The sequence below is a fragment of the Dendrobates tinctorius genome, unplaced genomic scaffold, assembly GCF_039654945.1.
Source record: "Dendrobates tinctorius isolate UK_male_01 unplaced genomic scaffold, ASM3965494v1 ptg000156l, whole genome shotgun sequence".
Classification (NCBI taxonomy): domain Eukaryota; kingdom Metazoa; phylum Chordata; class Amphibia; order Anura; family Dendrobatidae; genus Dendrobates; species Dendrobates tinctorius.
The window spans coordinates 9,960,212-9,987,097 of record NW_027361823.1 but is presented as its reverse complement, the minus strand read 5'-3'; the positions used below and the strand labels follow the sequence as shown (position 1 = coordinate 9,987,097).

Below are 26,886 nucleotides of genomic sequence, written 5' to 3'. Positions count from 1 at the left end.
TTTAGCACAGGTACCTTTTGCTTAGTAACCGTGGTCCAGCACCGTCAGTTGGTCCTCGGCAGTGCCATTGGCTCTTGTTCCTTCTGCTACCCATCCGGGTTCCAGCACTGTCAGCTGGTTCTCACCAGAGCCTTTGGCCTAGGTGCCTCCATCTCGGTATCCGAGGTCCAGCACCGTCAGCTGGTCCTTGGAAGTGCTTTTTAGCACAGGTACCTTCTGCTTAGTAATCGTGGTCCAGCATCGTCAGTTGGTCCTCGGTAGTGCCATTGGCTCTTGTTCCTTCTGCTACCCATCCGGGTTCCAGCACTGTCAGCTGGTTCTCGCCAGAGCCTTTGGCCTAGGTGCCTCCATCTCGGTATCCGAGGTCCAGCAACGTCAGCTGGTCCTTGGTAGTGCTTTTTAGCACAGGTACCTTCTGCTTAGTAACCGTGGTCCAGCACCATCAGTTGGTCCTCGGTAGTGCCATTGGCTCTTGTAGCTTTTGCTACCCATCTGGGTTCCAGCACCGTCAGCTGTTCCTCAGTAGTGCCATTGGCTCTTGTTCCTTCTGCTGCCACTACGGGTTCCAGTACTGTCAGCTGGTTCTCGCCAGTTTCTCAGCCTTCTTGTACCTTCTGCTACATTTCCAAGATCAAGCTTTTTGAAATTGTCTTTGGTAATCCGTATTGATCTCCATGACGACGACCCTGATGACGACGACCCTGAAGACCACACCAAAGAAGACCAGAAATATGACCCTAAATAATATGACCAAGAGGACAAAGAACATGAAGACAACCACCAAGATACAGAACAAAAGACAGAAGAACAAGAAGCAGAAGAAGCAAAAGCAGAAGAACAGAAAGCAGAAGAACATTAAGCATAAGACTAAAAATCAGCATAGAAGAAATCAAAATTATAAGCAAAAGAAGACTAAGCAGTAAATGGGGGTGAGTCCGTTCCTCCTCGTGGTGCCCCTGGAAAATGCCTGCTGCTGCAGGCCAAACTGAATGCGGACAAATCCTGTTGTAAATCTTTAGTGACAGGCAGAACGTAAGGTGTAATCTTATAACTTTTATAGATAAGAACTACAGGAATGCCTGTCACCATAAGAAAATGAAGAAAAAGAAGAATAGGAAGAAGATGAAGAAATAGCATATGAAAATTAATAATAGCTGAATAAGAAGAATATGAAGAATGGAAAAAAAAAATTAATGGGAAGAAGATGAAGAAGAATAAGGTGAAGAAAAAGTTGATGAGAAAAATGCTACTGCTGCGGATCACGAAGGAGAAAGTGTGGGAGAAGTACAAAAGAAGGTGAAGAGCATGGAAGTTGTGAAACATACATATCTGACAAAATATAAAAAAGGTTAACATAGTCAGTATCTTTTTAACTCTGAACGTCTTGAAAAAAAAAATTGGAATTAATGCTATGCCATGTGATTTGAATAAACCACTATGCCTTTAATGTCTCCTCCACCTCCCACAATACATTCTACATGATTCTTATTTGTTTTCAATTATGTAGAATTAGCCAACAAGGAAATAAAGGGCTTTTTTAAATTCCGATACCGGAAGTCCCATTGACTTGAATGGGACTTCCGGTATCGTAATCGGCGATACCCGATATTTTTTTCGTATCGGGCGATACCATCCGATATGATATTTTGGGGTATCGAACGGTATCGTTCAACACTAATGATGGGTATATGGGCACAGAACTATGGGATGGAGGATAATTATAATTTGTTATAACTAACCACAGTTAGTTACTATGCCCGGGCAGCGCCGGGCTCTTCAGCTAGTTCAAAATATTTAATATACCGTATATACTCAAGTACTGTATAAGCCGACCCGAGTATTAGCAGAGGCCCCTAATTTTGCCACAAAAAGCAGGGAAAACTTATTGACTCGAGTATAAGCCTAGGGTGGAAAATACAGCAGCTACTGGTAAATTTCAAAAATAAAAATAAATACCAATAAAAGTAAGATTAATTGAGACATCAGTAGGTTAAATGTTTTTGAATATTTATTTAAAAGAAAAACATTAAACGAGCACTGTAATTGGAAAAGAGGGCCAACAAAAACAATATGGTAACAATAACTTTAAGGCTATGTGCCCACCTAGCGTTTTTCAAGTGTTTTTTTCCTGAGCAGAAACGCATGCCCTTGCCAGGGAAAACGCATGCGCTTTTTGACATGCGTTTTTGACGCGATTGTCAAGCGTTTTGACATGCGTTTTCCTATGCGTTTTTGCCAATATAATTGATGGCATGCAATTCCGCAAATTTAATGAACATGCTGCGTTTTTAATTGCTAAGCGTTTCCGCAGTGGTTAAAAACGCACCATTAGCACATGTGCGTTTTCCATTCTATTACATTAAATGCTTTCCTTAAGCATTTCCGCAGCAGAAACGCTTGTCTAAAAGTGCTGCGGAAATGCTTAAAAAACGTAACGTGGGCACACAGCCTAAAAGTACAAAAACCTTAGCTCAATCAGCAACTAAGCTAAAACACAAGAGTTAAAATCTTTTAAAGTCACTGGATTCTTGTCATCATCACTGAGTTGGTCATCCCGTCACTACTGTCGTTTTCATACAATAGCATTGACGGGATGACCAACTCAGTGATGATGACAATGTCTATGCTGATAACCTCTTATCAGCTGAAGCTGAAGCTCTGTTTGGGCATACAGATGATGAAGAATCCAGTGACTTTAAAAGATTTTAACTATTGTGTTTTAGCTTAGTTGCTGATTGAGCTAAGTAAGGTTTTTGTACTTTTAAAGTTATTGTTACCATATTGTTTTTGTTTCCTGTGGTTCTGAGTAAAATAGTTTTGTCTCCAATATTTGCCACAGTTCTGTTGCTTGGAAGATCAAAAGTCATAGGTGTTTCATCCATATTTCCAATATTTCCCAGGTCATAGTTATGGATCCTTCTTTGTTTTATGATGAATGAATGGAATGACATCACTTTTTCATCAAGGTCTTTTGGCAACTTCTGTGAAATCTTTGTTCTTTGCAGCAAACATGGGCTAAATCTATTCGTGAAGCGGGTACACCATCCTGCTGATGCAACAAAATTTTCAATTCCTGGTGCTTTCAATTTGTCTTCTTTAGCCATTTGAAGGGCACGTAAGCGAATTCCCATACGTGTTATGCCGTAACCCTCTTTACGACACTCCATAACCCATGTATGCAATTCAGTCTCTAGAGCCTCCTATGACATCTTTAAACCACGTTGAGCTTTTTTTGCCTTTGGAATCTTTTCCAAGTCCACTTTCATTTTCCACCACTCCCTCACTTGTTTTTCGTTAACACAAAATTCCCTACTTGCAATACTGTTATTGCTTTCTTCTGCTCTTGACACAACCTTAAGTTTGAAACCAGCTTCATATGACCTGCGTTTTTGTTTTGGTCAGTATTAGAAGTATTGGGATCCATTTCTAACAGGATAAAAAAAAGACTTTAAAAAAGAAATCCATACCATAGCGATTAAATTCTCAAAATACGGTATGTACTGTATATCCAAGACCAGAGATATTCCAGTACGTGTACTCAACAATACTTGGGCAATGCAAGGGGGCTCCATATTGAATCAGGAACCCCATATAATGCTCCATACAGTTTTTGATGGGCCAATATAATGCTCCATACAGTTCATTATGGGCCCACATAATGGTCCATAAAGTTCATGATGGGCCCTTATAATGCTCCATAAAGTTTATGATGGGCCCCATAAGATACTCCATGCAAAAATATGCCCCATATAATGCTGCACAAAGGTTATTGATGGCCCCATAAGATGCTCCATAGAATAACATGCCCTATATAATGATGCATAAAAGGTTAATGATGCCCCCATAAGATGCTCCATAGAATAATATGCCCCATATAATGCTGCATAAAAGGTTAATGATGGCCTCATAAGAAGTTCCATAGAATAATATGCCTCATATAATGCTGCATAAAAGGTTAATGATGGCCCCATAAGATGCTCCATAGAATATGCCCCACAGAATGCTGCATAAAAGGTTAATGATGGCCTCATAAGGTGCTACATAGAATAATATGCCTCATCCAAGAGACATAGGTTTGTGTCCCACTTTGCAGGGAGGCACGGTACACCATTTCTGAAGTCTTCCACATGGTCCAGTCTCACCAGCCTAAAGTCTGGATCACTTAATCCCCACCCTGATCTTCCTTCCTCCCACCATGTTGAGTCCCTGGAGTCTAGTGATCCCACACTAGGCCACTCCGGGGAGATCTTTCTCACATTTCTTGATTGTGGCCTCTCAACCTGCATTCTCCAAGAGGGACAGGACATGCTATTTAGTGATGCCCAGAACTTAGAGCAGCCATGGCCACAAGAACATGACAGTGAGGAATGGAACATTTGGGATAAGGAGATTGATAATGATGATAAGAAACAGTTGCCGCTAAGGCATGTTGTTAAGTCACGAAGTCAGGAGGACCAGGGTGTGTTGATGGAAGACGAGGTGGTGGATGATGAAGTCATAGACACAACCTGGGAATCTGGCATGCAGAGCAAGGCCAGCAGTGCTAAGGGTGAGAGATTGGCAGTACCAAAACAGACAGGAGGAGGCTGTGGGCTGACCAGAGGGAGAAGGCAGGCAACTGTCACGCAGAGAACCGACAGTCCTGAATTTCACAGTTAGTTGTTCCCTGTCTGAGACTTGTTTAAAGAGAGTTCTGAGACAAACCAAATGGCCATTTGCAACCTGTGCCATGCAAAGATCAGCAGGGGCCTGGCCACTAAGAACCTAATCATCACCAGCGTGATCAGGCACGTGACTCGGTGGGCTTAATGCCCAGGTCCACAATTGGTGCGATCGAGTGACACCACTTCTTCCCCTATGCTAGGTGCTTCCCGATACCCTGCCCAAAACACTGGTGCAGATGCCTCCTGCCCTGCACCTATCCTTGCACAATTTTTTTCAGCTGTATTTTTCCTGCCAAGAAATGCAGAAATGGTGCAGAAAGTTTACTAAAAGAGTGCACATACCCTTATCGGTATTATATTGCTCACCCATAGACTATTCCGTGGTCTGGAGTACATTTTCTTGGTATACAACCCTCAAAACTGCATAGCCTTTATGAATCTACAGTAGGAGTACCAATTTGAACAGAATGTGTATGAGGGCCTCGTTTATGTGTAATGCAGGGTATATCTGAGTACCTTATTTTTGGCAGTTCTTGCTTCCTTCATAAATTAAACTGAAATTTCCCATTTTTGTAATAAAATTTCTTATACTTAAATTATATTTTTTTACATCCTTTTTAAATTTTGCCTTAAACACAAGTCATTTTACAGGAAAAAATGTTTAATATACCTACTCCAAAGAAGTGATTAAATCAAATAAAATAATATATACAGTGCCTTGCGAAAGTATTCGGCCCCCTGGAACTTTTCAACCTTTTCCCACATATCATGCTTCAAACATAAAGATACCAAATGTAAATTTTTGGTGAAGAATCAACAAGTGGAACACAATTGTGAAGTTGAACAAAATTTATTGTTTATTTAAATTTTTTGTGGAAAGTAAAAAACTGAAAAGTGGGGCGTGCAATATTATTGCTCATCTATTGTTCCTTAGTCAGACTACATCACTGATGGCATCATCACAGCTGGCAGTTCTGCCGCTCTGTGACATCACAATGCTGCGTTCAGTGTTCTATGCGCTGGAGGATTCCTTACTGAGACTACATCACTGATGACATCATCACAGCTGGCAGTTCTGACGCTCTGTGACATCACAATGCTGCGTTCAGTGTTCTATGCGCTGGAGGACACTGGAGTCTTTTGAGGGTTTGAAGTTGAAGAGGATGGATGTGCGGAGAGTTGCTGTAGTGCTGTTCGCAATTTTTTTCTATTATGTAGACGGGAGACCTGCTTATCCACGAGAAGGTAAGAGACACTGATAAATGAGGATTAAATATTGTGTTTTCTTTATATGTTCATGGGTTTTGGTTATAGAACAGTCGTTTATGATATTGCATTTTATCACCATTCACTTGAAAGTCATTGAAGTGTAATACCGAACACGGCCTGTGGGTAGGAGCGGTGCTGTAGTATGAAGAAATTAGCCATTATTCTATAATCTAATCATTCCCTTTATAGAAAAAATGTGCATGTCTGAAGCCACCACTAGGGGGAGCTCACTGAATGCTGATTACTATTGAGTTGAGTGTATCCATGTTTGTAGTAGTTCCAATATTCTCTAGTGGTGGCAGACAGAATTGTGTCATTTACCGCTATGGCTATGCAGGAGATTGTTAGCTCCGTATCAGAAAACTCAGCTCAGGCCGTTATAAAGGAATATGAGGATATTTATCAGAGACACCTTGAACATATTTAGCTCCTGAATGTTATCTATGGGTGAACATTTACTCTCAGCTGATGATACAATGTGTGTAAATGAAGGTAGAATCCCCCTGTACATATTATATTCCCATACACCGCCATCAGTCAGGCCGTCTCTGATGACATCAGCAGCCCCCAGACTACAGAATTCTGATGTGACATCACAGCGCTGGGACCAGTGTTCTATGTGTTGGGGGCGCCAAATCTTTATAGGGGTAATTTTGGACAATATAGAGATGCAGAGAATTGTTCTCTATTTTTGGTGATTTGCTCATGTTCAGGTGAGAACGTTCCAATGATATCAGCAGGTAATGGACGTTGTCACCGGGGACTGGGTAAGTTTCTAGGGTTCAGTTAGGCTAAGTGCACATGTACTTTTTTGCCCTGCGGATTTTTCCACGCAGAATTGAAGATGACCTGCATTTTTCCTGTGGATTTCTTCCTTTTTTCTTGCGGTTTTTGTGCGGTTTTCCCCCTGTGGATTTGGAGAATAGAGCAGGTCGAAAACCGCACAAAAGAAGTGACATGCTGCATATTTTGAACCACAAGAAAACCACGCGGAAAAATCCGCAGCGTCTGCACAGCGTTTTTTTTTCAATTGATTAAGTACATCACAATGCGGATATGCAGCGTTTCTGCGCGGTAAAATCCGCTGCGGATCAGCTGGATATCTGCATCGTGTGCACATGGCCTTATAAGGAGTCTTCTATCCCCCACGTTACAGTATTGGGGGCACGTGCTGATATCATGGGTTTCATGTCTTCATTTTCCTTCTTTCTCTTCTGGACAGCGGTTTCCCAGAGATCATGGACTGGGATATTCCCCAGATTGAATTTGGAAATCAGCGACGATAATAATAGTGAGTAGTCATTTCCTTCATCTCCTAGTCCTACTCCAATCATCCTATACCAAGTCCTGATATATGTAATGTGGCGCTCTTATACTGACAATGTTTTCTAGAACATTCTTACTCTGATAGGAATTAATAACCGCCATCTTGTTTCTTTATCACTAGTCATTCGTCGCTATGTCCTGCCCATATGTCTGATAACAATTGTTGCCTTCTTGGCCACGATCTGGATCTTCTGGTGAGTTTCCATCTTCTCCTCTGCATATCACATTATTGTCATTTTATACAAATCGGCAACACGGTGGCTCAGTGGTTAGCATTGTGTCTGTGCAGGATTGGGGTCATGGGTTCAAATCCCACCAAGGACAACATCTGCAGGAGTTTGTATGTTCTCCCCGTGGTTGCGTGAGTTTCCTCCCGGTACGCCACTTTCCTCCCACACTCCAAATACATAGGGATAGGGAATTTAGATTGCGAGCCCCAATGGGGTCAGCAATGACGATGTCTGTAAAGTCATGTAAAATTAATGGCGCTATATAAGTGAGTGTTTGACCTACAGGGGGCACAGTAACTGCAGCAGATGGGTATACTACAGGGCTGTGATATAATCTGCAGCTGCCGGTCCTGGTGCTGTATTATGGGGTAATATATTAGGACTGGTATACACTGTACATCTTACCCTCTGTGGTTGGGCAGGGGCATATTCTGGTGGGTAACTGAATATTATCTTCTGTACCAGCTTACATAAAGATATTTCATTATCACAGTTACTTGTGTGGGGTCCGGAGACGTCGAGGCATGCAGGAGGAGGCAGAACTGAATGAAGTTGTCGTCTTGAAGCCAGGTAACTATTAATATAAAAAACAACAAGGCAAGGGTACAGCATGGCCTATGTCATCCATCATTACTGGTGGTGTCACACATGGGTGGTCTATTACTCTAGAAACCAGCTTATGTCGGCTATGGGCTGCAGTGCTATATTGGGGCCACATTGCATTACTCAGTATTTTTATAGGAAAAGGTTTTGTGGAATCTGCTGTCTACTGGTTTCTAGAGATGACTGAATCACTTGAAATTAGAATTCTCCAGCTTCCCCGAATTAATCCCCAAAATTGTATTCACTGCAATTAAATTAGCTGTTGTGTTTGGACCTCATTATAATGTCAGATCCCAATGTAGGATCCTGTGGATCTCTGGTAGTCTGGTCAGTGATGTATTCTTCTCTAGTTTGAACCTATATTTGTAGTTTTATTGACTCTCCAGACTCCTTGTTTCTAGACCCCTCTCTAGTATGGACCTGAGTACTGACATGCCTTATCAGCAAAATCATCAGTTTTGTGCCTCAAAAATAAAATCTCTTCACTTCTCCATATTTCTGTGCAGATATGCCAACGTGCAAAATCCCTGGATGTTTCCTGAAAGACGTCATATCACCCAGTTCCATCTACGTGACAAACTTCCAGGAGAATAAAGAGGAGCTGGTGACACGTCTGTATCGGCTGTATAATGAAACCGTGTTCAACAATCAGGTATCCTATCATCAGTATCTGGGTTATACATCACAAATCCATCCTCTCCCTCCTCCCACAATTATTTTTAAGAAAAGCAGCTTTAGCTTTCTGGAGGGCTCCATAACACATTTGTCACTGTTGGGTAATTTGGTTATTGAAAATCCCAGGAAAGTCGTAATCTTATCTATTGATTGAGAGGAAACCTTACACAAGCGCCATAGACACAGAGATTCTCTAACTTTTGCTTGACAGTCAAAGGATTTTTACATTTATTAATGAAACCATTTAGTTGACATTTGGACATTTTATAATAAGTTTATTTTTGTTGTTGCTCTCACAACTTGGATTTCTCAAAATACCCCATGCCCCATAGAAGGAGACCAGTGACGTAAATTACACATGAGCGCTGGGTACTTTGTTAGATTGGGATCTAAGAGTTTACAGATTAATGGAATTTAATTCCTCTTTTTAGCTTCCTGATGAATTGAAAATTGAGTGGAGTAAGACGCTGCACCCAGAATCCGCTATAACTTATCAAAGCGAAGGGAAAAAACAACGTTGCTCCAGGATTGAACTTTCCGATCAAGTCTTAATTTCTGCAGGTAGGCGTCACATCACTTCCAGCAGCTTTATATGATAACGTGTATACATGGGAACACGCTGCTACCTGGGTTGTAATACATCTTATATACGCATTGTACAGTCAATCATGAGAAGAAATAAGTACACCCTCTTTGAATTCTATGGATTTACATATCAGGACAAAATAAAAAAAACATTTGAATTTAGAATGTCTTAAAATTAGCTAAATACAACCTCAGAATATAACAACTCATGATAAATATCATTGTGTCATTACCTATTTGACAAAAACTAGGCCAACATGGAAAAGCAATGTCTGAAAAATTAAGTACACCTTTGCTGGTTTCATAGGAATTAACAGGGCAGTAGCAGCCATGTGCTATTAATAATATGGACCTAAAGGAAGCCTGTCTGGTCCAATGATGCTATTTGCCTGCAGATATGGTTAATAGCGTTATGGTGACCAGCCGTAGTACTGAAAGTGCAGCACCCGAGAGAAAATAAACTTTATCCAGGAGCTGCCGGCTTTCAGTGATGCAGTTGTGGCCCAAGCAATTACAGTCACCGGTCACTGAGAGTGATGACTGTAAGCACTCCCCGGCACTGACTGACAGCCAGCTCGACAGTGCACAGCTCAGTGTGGCTGTCAGTCAGTTTCGGGGGGGTTTTACAGCCACCACTTTCGGTGCGCTAAATGGTGACTGTAATTGCTCCCATCACGCCTGTATTTCCCTTATGTGAAGACCTAATGACCACATATTTTTTATTATGTCCTGATATGTAAAGCAAAAATATTCAAACAGGTTGTACTCAGGTCATCTCATGCTTGTATAAATTATTTTATTTTCAGAGCGATTACGATCCACACTTGCACACGAGATGTGCCATGTTGCCTGCTGGTTAATCGATGCGAGGAAAGATGGTCATGGTACATTATGGCAGGCTTATGCAAAAAGGGTCACTGATATCCATCCTGAGCTGCCAGAGGTGAAGGAATTTCACCAGTATCCGTTATGATATAACATCTACTATCGATGTACTTCATGTGATAACAAGTAAGTAATTCTCATGACTCAATGCCTCATGAACCACAATCAGTGTGCAATGACACCAGTGCGGTTCTGTTGGTATTATGCTTTTATATTTTAGTACTATCAGAGTAGACGGACATCTGGAAGCTGTAGGGTTAAGGATGCTACATATTATATGTTGTTGTCTACAGACAGTTCTTCATATATTGGTTACAGTTTGTTCTTTTTCATACAATCCATGATACTAACCACCATTCATGGCAGTCTGTTAACCAATATTCCCTCTATCTTTGTAGATTCGGGCGTTTTAGAAAAAGCCGAGAATAAATGTTATTGCAGCTGGTGTGGAGGCCGATTATATCAACTGGCCACCACGTAAGGATTTTACACCAACAAGAGCAACTCAGGGTGAAGAGACAAGGCGGACAGCTCTCCACGCTATACAGTACAAGGCTGAAGAAGTGATGGATGAATCTGTTGGAATAGAAACAACTTGTCTGAATTTAGTTTGGGGCAGCACGGTGGCTCAGTGGGTAGCACTGCAGCCTTGCAGCTCTGGGGTCCTGGGCTCCAATCCCAAGGACAACATTTGCAAGGAGTTTATATGTCCTCCCCGTGTTTGCGTGGGTTTCCTCCGGGTTCTCCGGTTTCCTCCCACACTATAAAAACATATGGATAGGGAGTTTAGATTGTGAGCCACAACAATATCAATAATCAGATTGTGAGCCATAACAATAAGTCAAAAATACAATAAAATTTTACTTCTGAGCTGAATAAAGTATTAAATTACCTGATTTATTGCGTTCCCACCCATCTCATGATGATTAGAGCTCACCAGCTCCAGATAATAGGTGACAAACAGAAAATTTATCATGTAAAAGAGTAATTTCTTATTTGAACTCCTCAGTTTCAGAACCTGGTGCTCTACACATTACCGGTCATCAGAGGTCACACCCTAAACATTTCAGGACCAATACTTCGGTCTGCATCAGCCTCGTTTATAACTCCATTAGTAGCACAGCTCCAATATATTAGGATGTCTACTAGACAAGATGTGACCTTGACTGATCAGTGTCCAGTGGTCTTATCCCTACTGCTCGGAGTGCAGCTGTGGTGGACACTGGTCAAACAGCCCTCAGTTGTTTCACAACCCTAAGAATAGCCAAGACTGAGACTCTCCCAACCCTCACTACAATTCAACCTCCATTGGCAATTTGATAACACAACTGTTATATACAAGACACGCAGCAACAAAGCTTCTATTCTAACCCAAGATATACAATATAGTAGCATTCTCTCCCCAAATGCAGAAGATATTTGCATAGCTGGACAACCATATCAGGGAGGCACAGATCAGAGAATAATATCACCTCCTAAACACCAGCACAAATTATTGGTAATATGTGGGTTAATAGAGTTATGAAGGTGCCAAGCCGTAGTACAGAACCCAGGGGAAAATGAACTTTACTTGTCACCACCTGCATCTAGGTAAGTGCTGGGGCCTTGAGCAAGCAGGGGGCCCCACTCACCGACGGGACATCAACATGCTATGGGGCCTGTGTCGGGGGGGGGGGGTCAGAGCATTATATGGGTCAAATTCTGTATGGAGCATTATAAGGTATCCATTATTCTGTAGGAGCATTATGAGGTCTATTATTCTTCATGGAGCAAGATATAGGGTCCAATGTTCTGTATGGAGCATTATAAGGGATCCATTATTCTGCATGGAGCATTATATGGGGCCCATTATTCTGTATGGAGCAATATATGGGGCCCATTATACTGAATGGAGCATTATATGGGGTCCATTATACTGTATGCAGGACTATGTGGTGACAAAAATACTGAATAGAAGACTACGTAGTGCCCATAATACTGTATGGAGGACTATGTGGTGCCCATAATACTGTATGGAGGACTATACTGTCCTAAAATGAAAAGTCTGCAGTCACTCTGCAGACTTTTGAATCCCCCCCAGGGCATGCACTGTGCGCTGCAAAGATTCGCCCATTTCTTAGCTATTGTAGAATTTACAATAGATAGCACTCATGTATGTAAGACGTAAGTGAATTCTTTGGCATTGTACTATATCTATATTTCATCATGAATCATAGAATGTGTTAAAGGGGCCCACTGAGGTTCTTTCACCCGGGGCCCACAAAAACCTGGAGCCGACCTGTCCTCAATGACCCATATAATGCTTCATACAGAATGGGCCCCATATATTGTTTTATACAGAATGAGACCCACATAATGCTCCATACAGACTGGACCCCATATATTGCTCCATACAGAGTGCCCTGGTGTGGGCCATGACAGAGAAGTTTGTGGGCTTCCTGGCATGGACCAAGATTAAAGTTCGAACGGACAATAATCCCCTGGCCCACCTTGAGAATGCTAAATTGGGGCACTTGGAACAACGGTGGGTGGCTCGCCAGGCCATGTTTGACTTTACCATCCGTTATCGCTCTGCCACTGAAAATGCCGACAGCCTGTCACGAGTGATGGTGGAAACTCCAGTGGGGGATCTCGATGAACAACTCGGAGAGGAAGAAGCCCCACACTTCCATAAGTTCAGGACCCCAGTGGTTGCGGTTCAGTCAAGTAGGGAGGCCTGCACACTACCCCGATCCCTGGGGAGAGCCAATGAAGAATGGGGATATGTACAAGACGAAGACGAAGGGCTGAGACAAATGAAATGCTGGGTAGCGCAGAAGTGGAAGCCTGGCAAACAAGAGAGAGATAGTCTGGACGCTGAGATGAAGAGTGTCTTACACCAGTGGGATAGGATGGAGGTGCGAGAATTGGTGCTATATCGCAAGAGACAACAGCCGAAAGATACTGAAGGTGGCAGGTGGTCATCCCAGGAGGAATGGCCCAAGAAGTGGCTAAAGAAGCCCATGAATTTGGAGCCCACTTCGGGTCCACAAAGACCAACTGGTGGTTACAGCGGTACGTGTTCTTCCCCCGGTTGGAGTCCGTGGTAGAAGAGGTTTGCCAGCAATGTCGTGTATGCGACCTCATTAAGAGTACTGAACAAAGGGCACCCATCCAGACCATACATACCAAGGAACCACTAGAAGTCTTGATGATTGACTATCTCCTCGTGGGACACTCAGCCCGGGCGCCACAGTACTGTTTGGTGATGACCGACCACTTCTCCAAGTTCGCGGTAGTCACCCCGACTAGAGATCAGACTGCCGAGTCGGCGGCGTGGGCCATTTGTCAAGACTTCATCCGAGTGTATGGGTGCCTAAAGCGCATCCACTCTGACCAAGGTGCATGTTTCCAAGGCAAGGTGATGGAAGAACTGTATTTTTTGTATGGCATGGAGCGGTCCCGGACCACCCCTTACCATCCAGAAGGCAACGGAGCATGTGAACTGTCAGGGATTTTCTATGCTCCAATTAGAAATCGTCCAGACCTGAATAAGTAAGATGCTTCTTTATTGGACATGCCGGCATGGAGAGAGAATGACGACCACACAAGATGTGAGGAGTCCTCTGTCTCCCTCAATACATATTCTTAGAGTTTAAATAGCAGGCAAAGAAGGCGTTGAAAACACTACATATGCAAGAAAAAATAGTACATGCAATTAGAATAAGCTTAGCTTGTTAACAATCCTTATCTATAGTTACCAGAGAAGTCACGCAAGATAAGGAAAGCCAGCTAACGTTCACAAAAAAGTAACACCCAAAGGTAACACCCATATGTTCACAATACGTAAGCTAAAAAGAGTTTCAAAGTCTAAGCAAAATAAATGGCTTATGCAATCATGTGCGTGTATATACATATATATACACACACACACATTATATATATATATATATATTATATATATACACACACATCAATAACAGAAAAGCATCCATTACAATTATTATAACATTCCCTCATCTTGTAATAAAATTATTTATCTGTAAACATCGGAGTTTTAGTTTTCTTTTGACAGCTTTCACAGAAACTCTTCATATAAGACTATTGATACTATGGGAAAGTATTATTGGGAATCTTCATCATAAAGTTCCAAAATTTCCATTCCTTCATTGGGTTTAAAATTCTCCATTCCTTGATACATAGTTTTTATTATGGCAGAGTCAATCAGTCTTTGAACAAGTCCTCTAATGCATGTAACAGCACAGCATCCACAAACGATCAGTACACTGGCCACGATGGTAAGAGATATCAACGCAGAAGTGAATAATCTGGACCATTTCCCAAACCATCCTTCAATCCAGGAAGTAAATATGTCGTCATATCCAGAATTCTCAGCTAATTCATTAGACAGGACAGTCAGTCCATCAAGAGCTTTAGAGATACTTCCATCTGGAGCTGTATTGTTAGGGATAAACGTGCAACAAAATCCTCCAAACATCTTACATACACCTCCCTTTTCTGCTAAAAGCATGTCTAATGCCATCCTATTCTGCCAAGCCATAAGAGAAGTTGGTCCTAATTGCTCTGCTACCCCTTTAACTGCATCTCGGGTATAATTAACAAATCTCTGCTGGTTATAGTATAAGTAATTTATCCAATCTACATTTTTATTTATAGTCACCCACCAAATTATGGATTCCCACCCGGCTGCTACCTGGTTCCTAGCCTTGTGCTCGTTGGGCACTCCCCTGGGAACTCCAATGTCATCTATGTAGATACTAGAATCGAAGGATCCTTGCGGAGTTTCACGCTTTTGTCTCTTCCCACTACGTACCTTTGGCCATATCCCTGTTGACAACAGGTGGAACAGCATGATTAGCTGGACCACGGCACAATCCCCTCGGGAACCATGTGGTAATCTGGCTCTTATCCTTTTATCACCGCATAACCACCATATATCCGCTCTCAGGGTAGTGTGGTTTGACCATATGGCTGAGTACTTTACTCTGTGAGAGACAATGATCCGTTCTCTACAGAAGTCATCTTGGAGCTCACCGAAGTCGTGCCCATGCCCTGGAAGACTAAAACAAGTATAGTTACCAGGATAAACAATCACCTGTGGTGGGATATCCGGATTCTCTAGTGGAGGAAATAAAAATGATAATGTTTTACATTTCCCTTTCTGAGGGGACATAAGTCTTACTATATAACTTAATTATACACTGTAATCCTTCTGAATATTCCTGATCATTGAGGGGAAAAGGGACAGTTCCCAACTGTGGTCTGGCTGTTGCACAAGCTATACTATTTGATTTTTTAAGACTTTTTGCAGTGTATTTAAGCCATTCTAACCATTCATTCTTCTCCTTATAGCCTGTCTCTAAAGCTAATTTATCTTCATAAGTCAGGTTAGAAAATCTAACCATGGGCCCTATAGACTCTATTAGGGTTTTTTCTGACATACCTTCCTTGGATCTTGGTTTAGTATTATTCTGAACCTCTATGTAGAAATGTCCTATTGGATCTGTTCCTGATACATCAGCCCCTATGGCATATAACCTTTGATCCCTCATCTTAGGGTTTTTTAAAGTTATCAATAGCTGATTACAATTATTCTTATTTGTGCAAGGGGATGTTTCCTTTTTCCTAATGGAGAATCTGGCTTTTAAATCTGTGAAACCATAAGGCTTATACCTATAGTCTCGGGCTGCAGTTGTCCACGCTGCTTTACGCCAGTCAGCACACATTCGATCCCCTCTGCTATTAGAGCTTATAACACAAACATACTTATCAGACTCTGCTAGTTTCACAGCTTGTTCCCTATCACTATATCCTGTATACAACAGACAGAAATCCACTAAGATAGTAGCCTCCTGTGCAATTTCAAAAGTAAGATTTAAGGTCTTAAATCCGAAACCATTCCACCGCCCTGGACTTTCCTCTCCTGCTGGATCTATTACTCTCCAATCTCCCATCACCATAGTTATAAAGACCATACATGTGACTAACCCTGATGTACACATCCTAGATCTGACCGTCTTGTCCGGATAGGGGGATGAATGGGAGACTTCACCAGTTTGAGACAAGCTTTCCCTTGTGGAAAACCTCCCTTTGTAGCTGGACTTTGACAAGCAAGTCAGATCCTACTCTGTCCCTACCTGTCTGACAAGTTTACAGTGTGAGAGATGGATCCAGGAGGTGAGCTCAGCAATCTTGACCGCAGTAGGAGTAGTCAACAGGACTTGGTAAGGACCTTCCCACTTAGGATGGTGCCAGTGTTTCTTCTTTATCACCTTCACAAGGACCCAGTCTGCAGGTTTCATGATCTCCGGTTTTGTTAGTGGATTTCCTGGAACAAAATTAGGAGTAAAAACTTCTTTGTGAGTTAATATCTTAGCCATATATTCTGCTAATGTGCAATCAACTTCCTCATCTATCCTTTTAACCCCTTCCTGACATCAGACGTACTATCCCGTCCATGGGACCCGTGCTGATCGCGGCCGGGTGTCAGCTGATTATCACAGCTGACACCCGGCACAATGTGTCAGGGGCGGTCACGGACCGCCCCCGACACGTTAACCCCTTGCACACTGCGATCAAACATGATCGCGGTGTACCGGGGGTTAAAGGGAAGCATCGGCAGGGAGGGGGTTCCCTCCGTGCTTCCCTGAGCCCCCCACGGCAGCGCAATGTGCAGCGCTGCTGCGGGGGGCTCCTTTCCTGCAGGCCCCCGAATCCAAGATGGCGACGGGGGCCTGCAGGAAGCTGGCTTCCTCAGTGCCTGCAAAGCGCAGGCATGAGGAAGCCTTCTGCACTGCCTGTGACAGATCGCTGATCTGTCACAGTGATCTGTCACAGGATCAGCGATCTGTCACAGGACAGTGATGTCCCACCTGGGACTATTTAATAAAGTTAAAAAAAATAAATAAAAAAAGTGTTGGAAATAAAAAACAAAACAAAACAATAAAAGTACACATATTAGGTATCGCCGCGTCCATAACGACCCGCCCTATAAAACTGTCCCATTAGTTAACCCCTTTAGCGAACCCCTTAAAAAATAAAAATAAAAAACAAAGCAAAAAATAATGATTTATTATCATACCGCCAAACAAAAAGTGTAATAACGCGCGATCAAAAAGACGCATATCCATGGTACCGCTGAAAACGTCATCTTGTCCCGCGAAAAACGAGCCACCACACAGCATCATCAGCGAAAAAATAAAAAAGTTATAGCTCGCAGAATAAAGCGATGCAAAAATAATTATTTTTTATATAAAATAGTTTTCATTGCATAAAACCGACAAAACATAAAAAAAGACCTAAATGAGGTATCGCTGTAACCGTACTGACCCGAAGAATAAAACCGCTTTATCAATTTTACCGCACGCGGAACGGTGTAAACGCACCCCCCAAAAGAAATTCATGAAACGCTGGTTTTTGTTCATTCTGCGTCCCAAAAATCGGAATAAAAAGCGATCAAAAAATGTCACGTGCCCGAAAATGGTACCAATAAAAACGTCAACTCGTCCCGCAAAAAATAAGACCTCACATGACTCGGTGGGTCAAAATACGGAAAAATTATAGCTCTCAATATGTGGTGATGCAAAAACTATTTTTACAATAAAAAGCGTCTTTTAGCGTGCGACAGCTGCCAAATATAAAAACCGCCATAAATAGTAAATCAAACCCCCCATTATCACCCCCTTAGTTAGGGAAAAATAATAAAATAAATTTTTTTTTATTTATTTCCATTTTTCCATTAGGGCTAGGGTTAGGGCTAGGGTTAGGGCTGAGATTAGGGTTAGGGGTGTGTTGGGGTTCGGGTTGGAGTTAGAATTGGGGGTTTCCACTGTTTGGGCACATCAGGGGCTCTCCAAATGCAACATGGCGTCTGATCTCAATTCCAGCCAATTCCGAGTTGAAAAAGTCAAATGGTGCTCCTTCCCTTCCAAGCTCTGCCATGCGCCCAAAAAGTGTTTTACCCCCACATGTAGGGTATCAGCCTACTCACGTCAAATTGCAAAACAATTTTTGGGGTCCAATTTCTCCTGTTACCCTTAGGAAAATAAAAAACTGGGGGCAAAAATATCATTTTTGAGAAAAAAAATGATTTTTTTATTTTCACGTCCGAGCGTTATAAACTTCTGTGAAGCACTTGGGGGTTCAAAGTGCTCACCACACATCTAGATAAGTTCCGTGGGGGGTCTAGTGTCCAAAATGGGGTCATTTGTGGGGAGTTTCAATAGTTTAGGTACATCAGGGGCTCTCCAAACGCACATGACACCAGCAGAACATTCCCTCAAAGTCTGCATTCCAAAACGTCATTACTTCCCTTCCGAGCCCCGACGTGTGTCCATACAGTAGTTTTCTCCCACATATGGGGTGTCAGCGTACTCAGGACAAATTGGACAACAACTTTTGGGGTTCAATTTCTCCTGTTACCCTTGGGAAAATAAAAAAATTGGGGACTAATTGATCAGGTTTGTGGAAAAAATACGATTTTTTTATTTTCATGCCCGGGCATTATAAACTTCTGTGAAGCCCTTGGGGGTTCAAAGTGCTCACCACACATCTAGATAAGTTCCTTAGGGGGTCTAGTTTTCAAAATGGGGTCATTTGTGGGGGTTTCCACTGTTTAGGTACATTAGGGGCTCTCCAAAGGCAACATGACACCCGCAGACCATTCCATCAAAGTCTGCATTCCAAAACGTCACTACTTCCCTTCCGAGCCCCGACGTGTGCCCATACAGTAGTTTTCTCCCACATATGGGGTATCAGCATACTCAGGACAAATTGGACAACAACTTTTGCGGTGCAATTTCTCCTGGTACCCTTGGGAAAATAAAAAAATGGTGACTAAAAGATCATGTTTGTGGAAAAAATACGAATTTTTTATTTTCACGCCCGGGCGTTATAAACTTCTGTGAAGCACTGGGGGTTCAAAGTTCTCACCACACATCTAGATAAGTTCCTTAGGGGGTCTAGTTTCCAAAATGGTGTCATTTGTGGGGGGTTTCCACTGTTTTGGTACATCAGGGGTTTTCCAATCGCGACATGGTGTCCGATCTCAATTCCAGCCAAAAAGTCAAATGGCGCTGCTTCCCTTCCGAGCTCTGCCATGCGCCCAAATAGTGGTTTACCCCCACATGTGGGGTATCAGCGTACTCAGGACAAATTGCACAATAACTTTTAGGGTCCTGTTACCCTTGGAAAAATAAGAATTGAGGGTGAAAAGATCATTTTTGTGGAAAAAAATATGATTTTTTAATTGTACGGCTGTACGTTATAAACTTCTGTAAAGCCCTTGTGGGTTCAAAGTTCTCACCACATATCTAGATAAGTTCCTTGGGGGGTCTACTTTCCAAAATGTGGTCACTTGTAGGGGGTTTCCACTGTTTAGGTACACCAGGGACTCTCCAAACGTGACATGGCGTCAGATCTGAATTCCAGCCAATTTTGCATTGAAAAAGTCAAACGGTGCTCCTTCCTTTCTGAGCTCTGCCATGCGCCGAAACAGTCGTTCCCCCCCACATATCAGGTATCAGCGTACTCAGGACAAATTGCACAATAACTTTTGCAGTCCAATTTCTCCTGTTACCCTTGGTAAAATAAAAAAAATTGAACCTGAAGTATTTTTTTTGTGAAAAAGTTAGATGTTCATTTTTTTTTTTAAATATTCAAAAAAATTCCTGTGACGCACCTAAAGGGTTAATAAACTTCTTGAATGTGGTTTTGAGCACCTTAAGGGGTGCAGTTTTTAGAATGGTGTCACTTTTGAGTATTTTCTATCATATAGACCCCTCAAAGTGGCTTCAAATGTGATGTGGTCCTAAAAATAAAATGGTGTTGTAAAAATGAGAAATCGCTGGTCAACTTTTAACTCTTATAACTTGCTAACAAAAAAAAATTTTGGTTCCAAAATTGTGCTGATGTAAAGTAAACATGTGGGAAATGTTAGTGATCAAGTTTTTTGTGTGCCGTATCTTTGTGATTTAAGGGAATAAAAATTCAAAGTTGGAAAATTGCGAAATTTTCAAAATTTTCGCCAAATTTCCATTTTTCTCACAAATAAACGCAAGTTATTTGAATGAAATTTTACCACTAACATGAAGTGCAATATGTCACGAGAAAACAATGTCAGAATCACCGGGATCCATGGAAGCGTTCCAGAGTTATGACCTCATAAAGGTACAGTGGTCAGAATTGTAAAAATTGGCCCGGTCATGAACGTGCAAACCACCCTTGGGGGTGAAAGGGTTAAAGGGTTTTAGCTGAGGTAACAAAAAAGGTCTCCCATATATTACTTCAAAGGGTGTTAACCCTACAGATGTCGGTGTGACATGCATGTTTAATACAACCAATGGGAGACAGTACAACCAATTTTTCCCTGTTTCCTGCATGGTCTTTCTCAGCTTAATTTTTTAAAATCCCATTGTGTCTCTCAACCAGTCCGGCGGACTGAGGATGATAGGCACATTGGTTTCTCAACTCAATTGACAATGTTTTTGCTAATGATGATATTACTTGGTTTACAAAATGCGGACCATTGTCACTATATATTTTTTCTGGAACCCCAAATCTGGGTATGATTTCCTTTAGAAGGGCCTTCGCTACCGTCAATGCATCAGGGTGGACAGCCGGAAAAACTTCAATCCACCTGCTGAAAGCATCTATAATTACAAGACAGTACTTTTTTCCTTCACATTTGTTTAGTTCAATAAAATCCATACAAATGTGTTGGAATGGGTATTCAGGGTGAGGAAATTGTCCTCTCTTTGGTCTCAGGTTCCCTTGGGAATTATTTTTTGCACAAGTAATGCACGTTAAACAAAAAATTTTTGAATAGTTTGTAAAGCCATATGTTGTAAATACCTTAGATATGATCTCTACCATCCCTCCTGTTGAGACATGGCTTATGCCATGGTTCAATACTGCAGCATATCTGAAGAGATTACTGGGTAGTATATATTTATTTTCCGTAGATACATATAGACCATCTTTTAAGATGGCCCCCTTTGTTACCCATTTAGTTTGTTCAGATTTTGGTGATGTCTGTTGCATGTCTTTGAGGATCTGTAAGTCAATAATTTCTAGACTTGTCTCATGTAATGTCAGTATATTTGTGGTAGCTGCTTGTTTTGCCGCCTTATCTGCCTTATCATTTCCCCTGGAAATGGGATCATCTTTCCGTGTATGTGCTGCACATTTACATATCGCTATTTTCTTGGGAAGTTGTATTGCATCCAATAGGTTTAAAATGAGATTTTTAGGATTTATTTCTTTACCTGTGGAAGTAACCATACCCCTATTCTTCCACTGTTGTGCAAACACATGTGTGGTAGAGAAGGCATATTGACTATCCGTGTATATAGTCACAATTTTGTCTTTAGCAAGTTTACAAGCTTCAGTTAGGGCTACAAGTTCTGCCGCTTGTGCTGATAGGTGTTTTGGGAGCGCCTTCGCTATGAGGACTTTATCTTGTGTTACCACTGCATATCCTGTAGCATTTGTACCATCTGAGTTCTTTTTACAGGATCCATCTACGAACAGGACTAAGTCACTATCTTGGATCGGTATATCTTTAAGATCGGCTCGAGGAAGCACTCTCTCTGAGATGGAGTCTAAGCAGTTATGGGCTTCCCCACCAAGAGATATCGGCAGAAGTGTGGATGGGTTTAGTGTAGTGCATCTTTCTATCATCAGGTGTGGTTGTGATAATAACAAAGTCATGCAAGAGAGATGTCTGGAGGGAGAAAGATATGAGATCTTATTCTGCAGAAGTATAATGGCCTCAGCATGTGGTACTCTGAGTGTGAGAGGGTGAAACAGTACTAGTGAGGCTTAGGCTTTTACAGCCTCCGCTGCTGCGACTACTGCTTGAACACATGGGGGCAAGGCTCTCGCTACTGCATCCAACTTGGAGGAATAGTAGGCCAGTGGCCTACTCTTGCCTCCGAATTCCTGCAGAAGCACAGAGGTCATGTACCCATTTTTACAGTCAACGGTCTGGACAAAAGGTTTTGCGTAATCTGGTAGTCCGAGGACCGAGGAACTAACTATAACCTGCTTTAACTCACAAAAGGCTTTCTCGGCCTCAGGTGTCCAAGATATATTATCTTGTGCAGCCAATGGTTCATCAAAGATAAGCGCACTAAGGGGACCTGTAATAGCCGCATAGTTGGCTATCCAGCTCCTGCAAAAATTAGTCATCCCAAAAAAGGACATCATATGCCTTTTTGTGATTGGTTTGGGAGCTTGCAGGATGGCCATTTTCCTACCCTCATCAAGATGCTTCCCTTCATGCGACAGGTTGTATCCTAGATATTTGACAGTAGTTTGCCACAACTGTAGTTTGTTCTTGTTTAATTTGTGTCCTTGCTCCCACAAGAACCATAATAAGGCCTTAGTATCTGTTTTACAAATCTCCTCGTTTTCTGATGCCAATAGTATGTCATCCACATATAAGAGTATCTGGCTTCCTCCTGGCGGCTCAAATTGAGCTAGGTTAGCCGACATTGCCTGAGAAAAAATAGTAGGTGCTTCACAGTATCCTTGAGGGATCCTGGTGAATGTATACCTTTTTCCCTTATACGTGAATGCAACTGGCTATCTAGATGTACCGGAATACTGAAAAATGCATCACTGATATCTATTACAGTAAAAACCTTATTTTTTGGCCTCAAGTCATTTAGCAAAGTATGAGGGTCTGGTACTGTGGGAGCTCTTGGAATCACAGCCTTGTTTACAGCCTGAAGGTCCTGAACCAAACGCCATCCAACAGATGGGGGCGCCTTCCTGACCGGAAACAAGGGTGTGTTACAAGGTGAGCTGGGACAGGGCACAATCACCCCAGCCTGAAGAAGGCTCCCAATAATGGGTTCTATGCCCTGCTCAGCTTCTTGCTTAATGGGATACTGTCTCTGGTGGGGCCTAAAAGTGGATTTTGGTGTTATTGAGACAGGTTCTACCCCTTTTATTAATCCCACATCTGCAGGTCCTGTGGACCACAAAGATTCAGGATATGTGGCCAACTCTTCCTCTTGTTCTTGGGAGAGCATCAACATTTCTCAACTCATTCCCCTGCCTCGCTGCAGGTGGACACTGGGTTTAGAAATGGTGTTCCAATTTAGTACTTGTGAATATGCCTGCAGTCTGGCATTGTAAAATAAGCCATCACCCAAATCCTCCCATTGTTTAATCTCCTTACACTTTTCCACGAAATCTCCAAGGAATTTCCATGTTTTCCCTTTACATCTAGAGAGGGAGACATGTGGCACGGTGCCTCTAAAAAGCAATTTCATTTGTTCTGTCAGTTTACAACTGGCAGCACAATTCCCATTCTGATCCCAGTACAGGGTGTCCAAGAACAGTCTAGAGCATGGTTCATGGAAAAACCTATTTTCATATTTTACATCAGGACCTCTAAAATATCTGTAATCATGGTACAGTGTAGTTCTTCTGGTGTGTGAAAATCTGCATGTGTGTACCCTTTATCTCTTGCTACCTTGATTAAGGATTCAGTAACTGAGGATGGTCCTGCAGTTGTTAGATCTAGACTGTAATAGTATCTGGGTTCTCCATACCCCTGGAGCACCATTGTCTCAGCCATGGATTTTACCTGTAGTCCAGCAGCAGTAGGAATTATTCCCAGGCTCAGGGCTTGCATCATATCCCTCCCAAGCAGATTACAGGGACACACAGATGATAATATAATTTGTGCAATTGTACTTTTACCTGTGCTAGGGTCTCGGATCTCCACTGGTGTAGACAATGGTTCTCTGTGGGCCTTACCATTTGCTCCTTTTACTATTATGCAGGCAGCAGACAGTCCAATAGTAGGTATCTCATCTGGATGTAGTAGAGTTCTAGTGGCTCCTGAATCAACAAGAAAAGTGACCTCATGGTTCCCCACAAGGAGAGTTACTTCTGGAAGTGAAGTATTCTGTATATACATTTCTATTTCATCCAAGTTAAATATTTCTTCAGGAATCTTCCTTCCTTCCTCTGGCAAAAAGGAGTCTGATATTTGTGATATGATGTTGTTTGTATCAGTTACATTTAGTCATTCGTCTTGTATGTCTGAGGCGTATTGTCTATCTGGGCATTGTCGGATAAAGTGTCCAGTCTTCCCACAATGCCAACAAGATAGTCTGTCTCCTACTCTCTTACCTCTCCCCCTGTATCCTTGTTCTTTATTTGGATCTTTTTGGGCAAAGAAGATCTCACACCCATCATCAACTAAAAATACCTAACCCTTTTTAGCTTTTTTATTGTCTTTGAAGTACAGTTCTGTATGCCTTGCGTAATCTAAAACTTCAGTCAGTCGGGCTGTCCTGTGTGTAACCATGTGTTTGGTAATATACCCACTTATTTGGGACTGACAACCCTTTAAGAAGGCGTTTTTTAATTGCTGTTCGTAAGGGGTATCATTCATCATATTAGCAGGTGGGACTATGCCTCTATGGATGTCAAATACCTCTTTAATTCTGTGATAATATCTATCGACATCCTCGTCATCCTGCTGTATAGTCCTATTAATTTCTGTCCAATTTGCTGTACCTGTGTACCTTGTCCTTACCCTATCCATTAAGTTCCCCAGGGCTGCACTCAACAGTCCTGCTTCATCAAATGGGATTGGAATTGGAGGGTTACCATTCACCCCTCTGAAGTCCCCACAGATGGAGAACCAATCAGGACCCATTATCTTTCTCACCACCCTTTCTAATTCCACACCATTCAATCTAAAACTTCGATAAAGTCCTTTCACACCTTCCTCAAACTCTCTCACTTTCACCTTTGGGTGAGGAATATCCTGAGTGGCATCTATGATGTCCTTGTCAGTCCAAGGTCTGTACACATGGACCATTCCTCCTTGACCATTGGGGACCTCAATCAATGGGTAACTCTGTGCCTCTTCCATTCCAAGGGGTTCGGGACTAGCCACACTCCAGTGCCCGTAAGCAGTACCACTACGGGTCAAACTACGGTGTAACTTTATCGGAGACACCCGAGTTAACCCTGTAGTAGGATGAACGTCAGCAGGCTCTGGAGCCGAGGGCAATTGCACTTGTGGGGCAGGAGAGGGGGCGTGATAGGGTGGGGGCATATTTGCAGCCACACACACAATGTTATCATCCTCCTTATCACACAAGGGCAGCATCTCAGTCTTTTTCTCCTGTGCCCTCTTTTATCTGGCATTCTCTCTCCGTTTTGCCTCACACAACCATTTATTTGCACTATCAAGACCATACTTTCTCTTGTTCTTCTCATGACACCTTCCTATTTCATGTACCAAATTTTCACATTGTACCACAGTAAGTTTGCCATCAAATCCAAACCTTTTATTCCACTTATCAAGGTATCTCACACATTCAGGGTCTATTTTATGCATATACTTAACATCCCCTTCCAGTCGTCCCTTCTTATCACACCACTACATTCAGCGTCGGACTGGAACACCTTGGGCCCACCAGAGAAAATCATTCTTGGGGCCCACTATGTAGCTGCATAGAGTTAAATACCAGACCACCAATTATGCGGTAAAACACGCTAATATCCGGGTATAAGGTTGTACATGTCTTAATTATGTAGCAGGAGTTGGGGTAGCCCCCTCATAGAATATAAAGCAGCCCCCTCACATAGTATAATGCAGCCATCTCATAGAATATAAGGCAGCCATCTCATAGAATATAATACTGCCCCCCTCATAGGGTATAATACTGCCCCCCTCATAGGGAATAATGCACCCCCTCATAGGGTATAATGCACCCCCTCATAGGGTATAATACTGCCCCCCTCATAGGGTATAATACTGCCCCCCTCATAGGGTATAATACTGCACCCCTCATAGGGTATAATACTGCACCCCCTCATAGGGTATAATGCTGCCCCCTCATAGGGTATAATACTGCCCCCTCATAGGGTATAATACTGCCCCCCTCATAGGGAATAATGCACCCCCTCATAGGGTATAATGCTGCCTCCTCATAGGGTATAATACTGCCCCCCTCATAGGGTATAATACTGCCCCCCTCATAGGGAATAATGCACCCCCTCATAGGGAATAATGCACCCCCTCATAGGGTATAATGCTGCCCTCCTCATAGGGTATAATAATGCCCCCCTCATAGGGTATAATAATGCCCCCCTCATAGGGTATAATAAAGCCCCCCTCATAGGGTATAATAAAGCCCCCCTCATAGGGAATAATAATGCCCCCCTCATAGGGAATAATAATGCCCCCCTCATAGGGAATAATGCTATATAGATATATAGATATAGAGTTAGATAGATATAGATAGAAAGATAGATGTAGAAATAGATAGATATAGAGATAGAAAGTAGATAATGGATAGATATAGATAGAAAGATTCATAGAGATAGATAGAGATAGATATAAAGATAGATATAGAAAGAAATATAGATAGATAGATCGATAGGTAGATAGATATAGAGATAGATAGAAAATAGATAATGGATAGATAGATAGATATAGAGATAGATGGCTATAGATAGAAAGATATAGGGATAGATAGATATATAGATAGAGATAGATAGATAATAGATAGAGATATACAGATATAATAATAATAATAGACATATATAGATAGATATAGAGATAAATATATATAGATAGATGGCTATAAATAAAAATAGATAGAGATATATAG

The 26,886-nt window shown here is 42.1% G+C and overlaps 1 protein-coding gene across 7 annotated transcripts in view; it reads right to left on the bottom strand.

Moving 5' to 3' along the window:
• The window catches only part of LOC141051319 (probable ubiquitin carboxyl-terminal hydrolase MINDY-4), a 270,086-nt gene that overhangs the window by 159,377 nt on the left and 83,823 nt on the right, over positions 1–26,886 (bottom strand). For 3 of the 7 annotated variants that reach the window (XM_073548218.1, XM_073548219.1, XM_073548217.1), the window contains one exon: positions 13,769–16,565. The exons of 2 other annotated variants lie outside the window; for them this stretch is intronic. In XM_073548218.1, the coding sequence (XP_073404319.1) occupies positions 16,360–16,565 (206 nt within the window). In that variant the 3' untranslated portion in view covers positions 13,769–16,359. Of the gene's footprint in view, positions 1–1,986; positions 10,999–13,768; positions 16,566–26,886 lie in introns of those variants that run through there. 2 more of the 7 variants (XM_073548220.1, XM_073548221.1) reach the window with 2 other exon arrangements.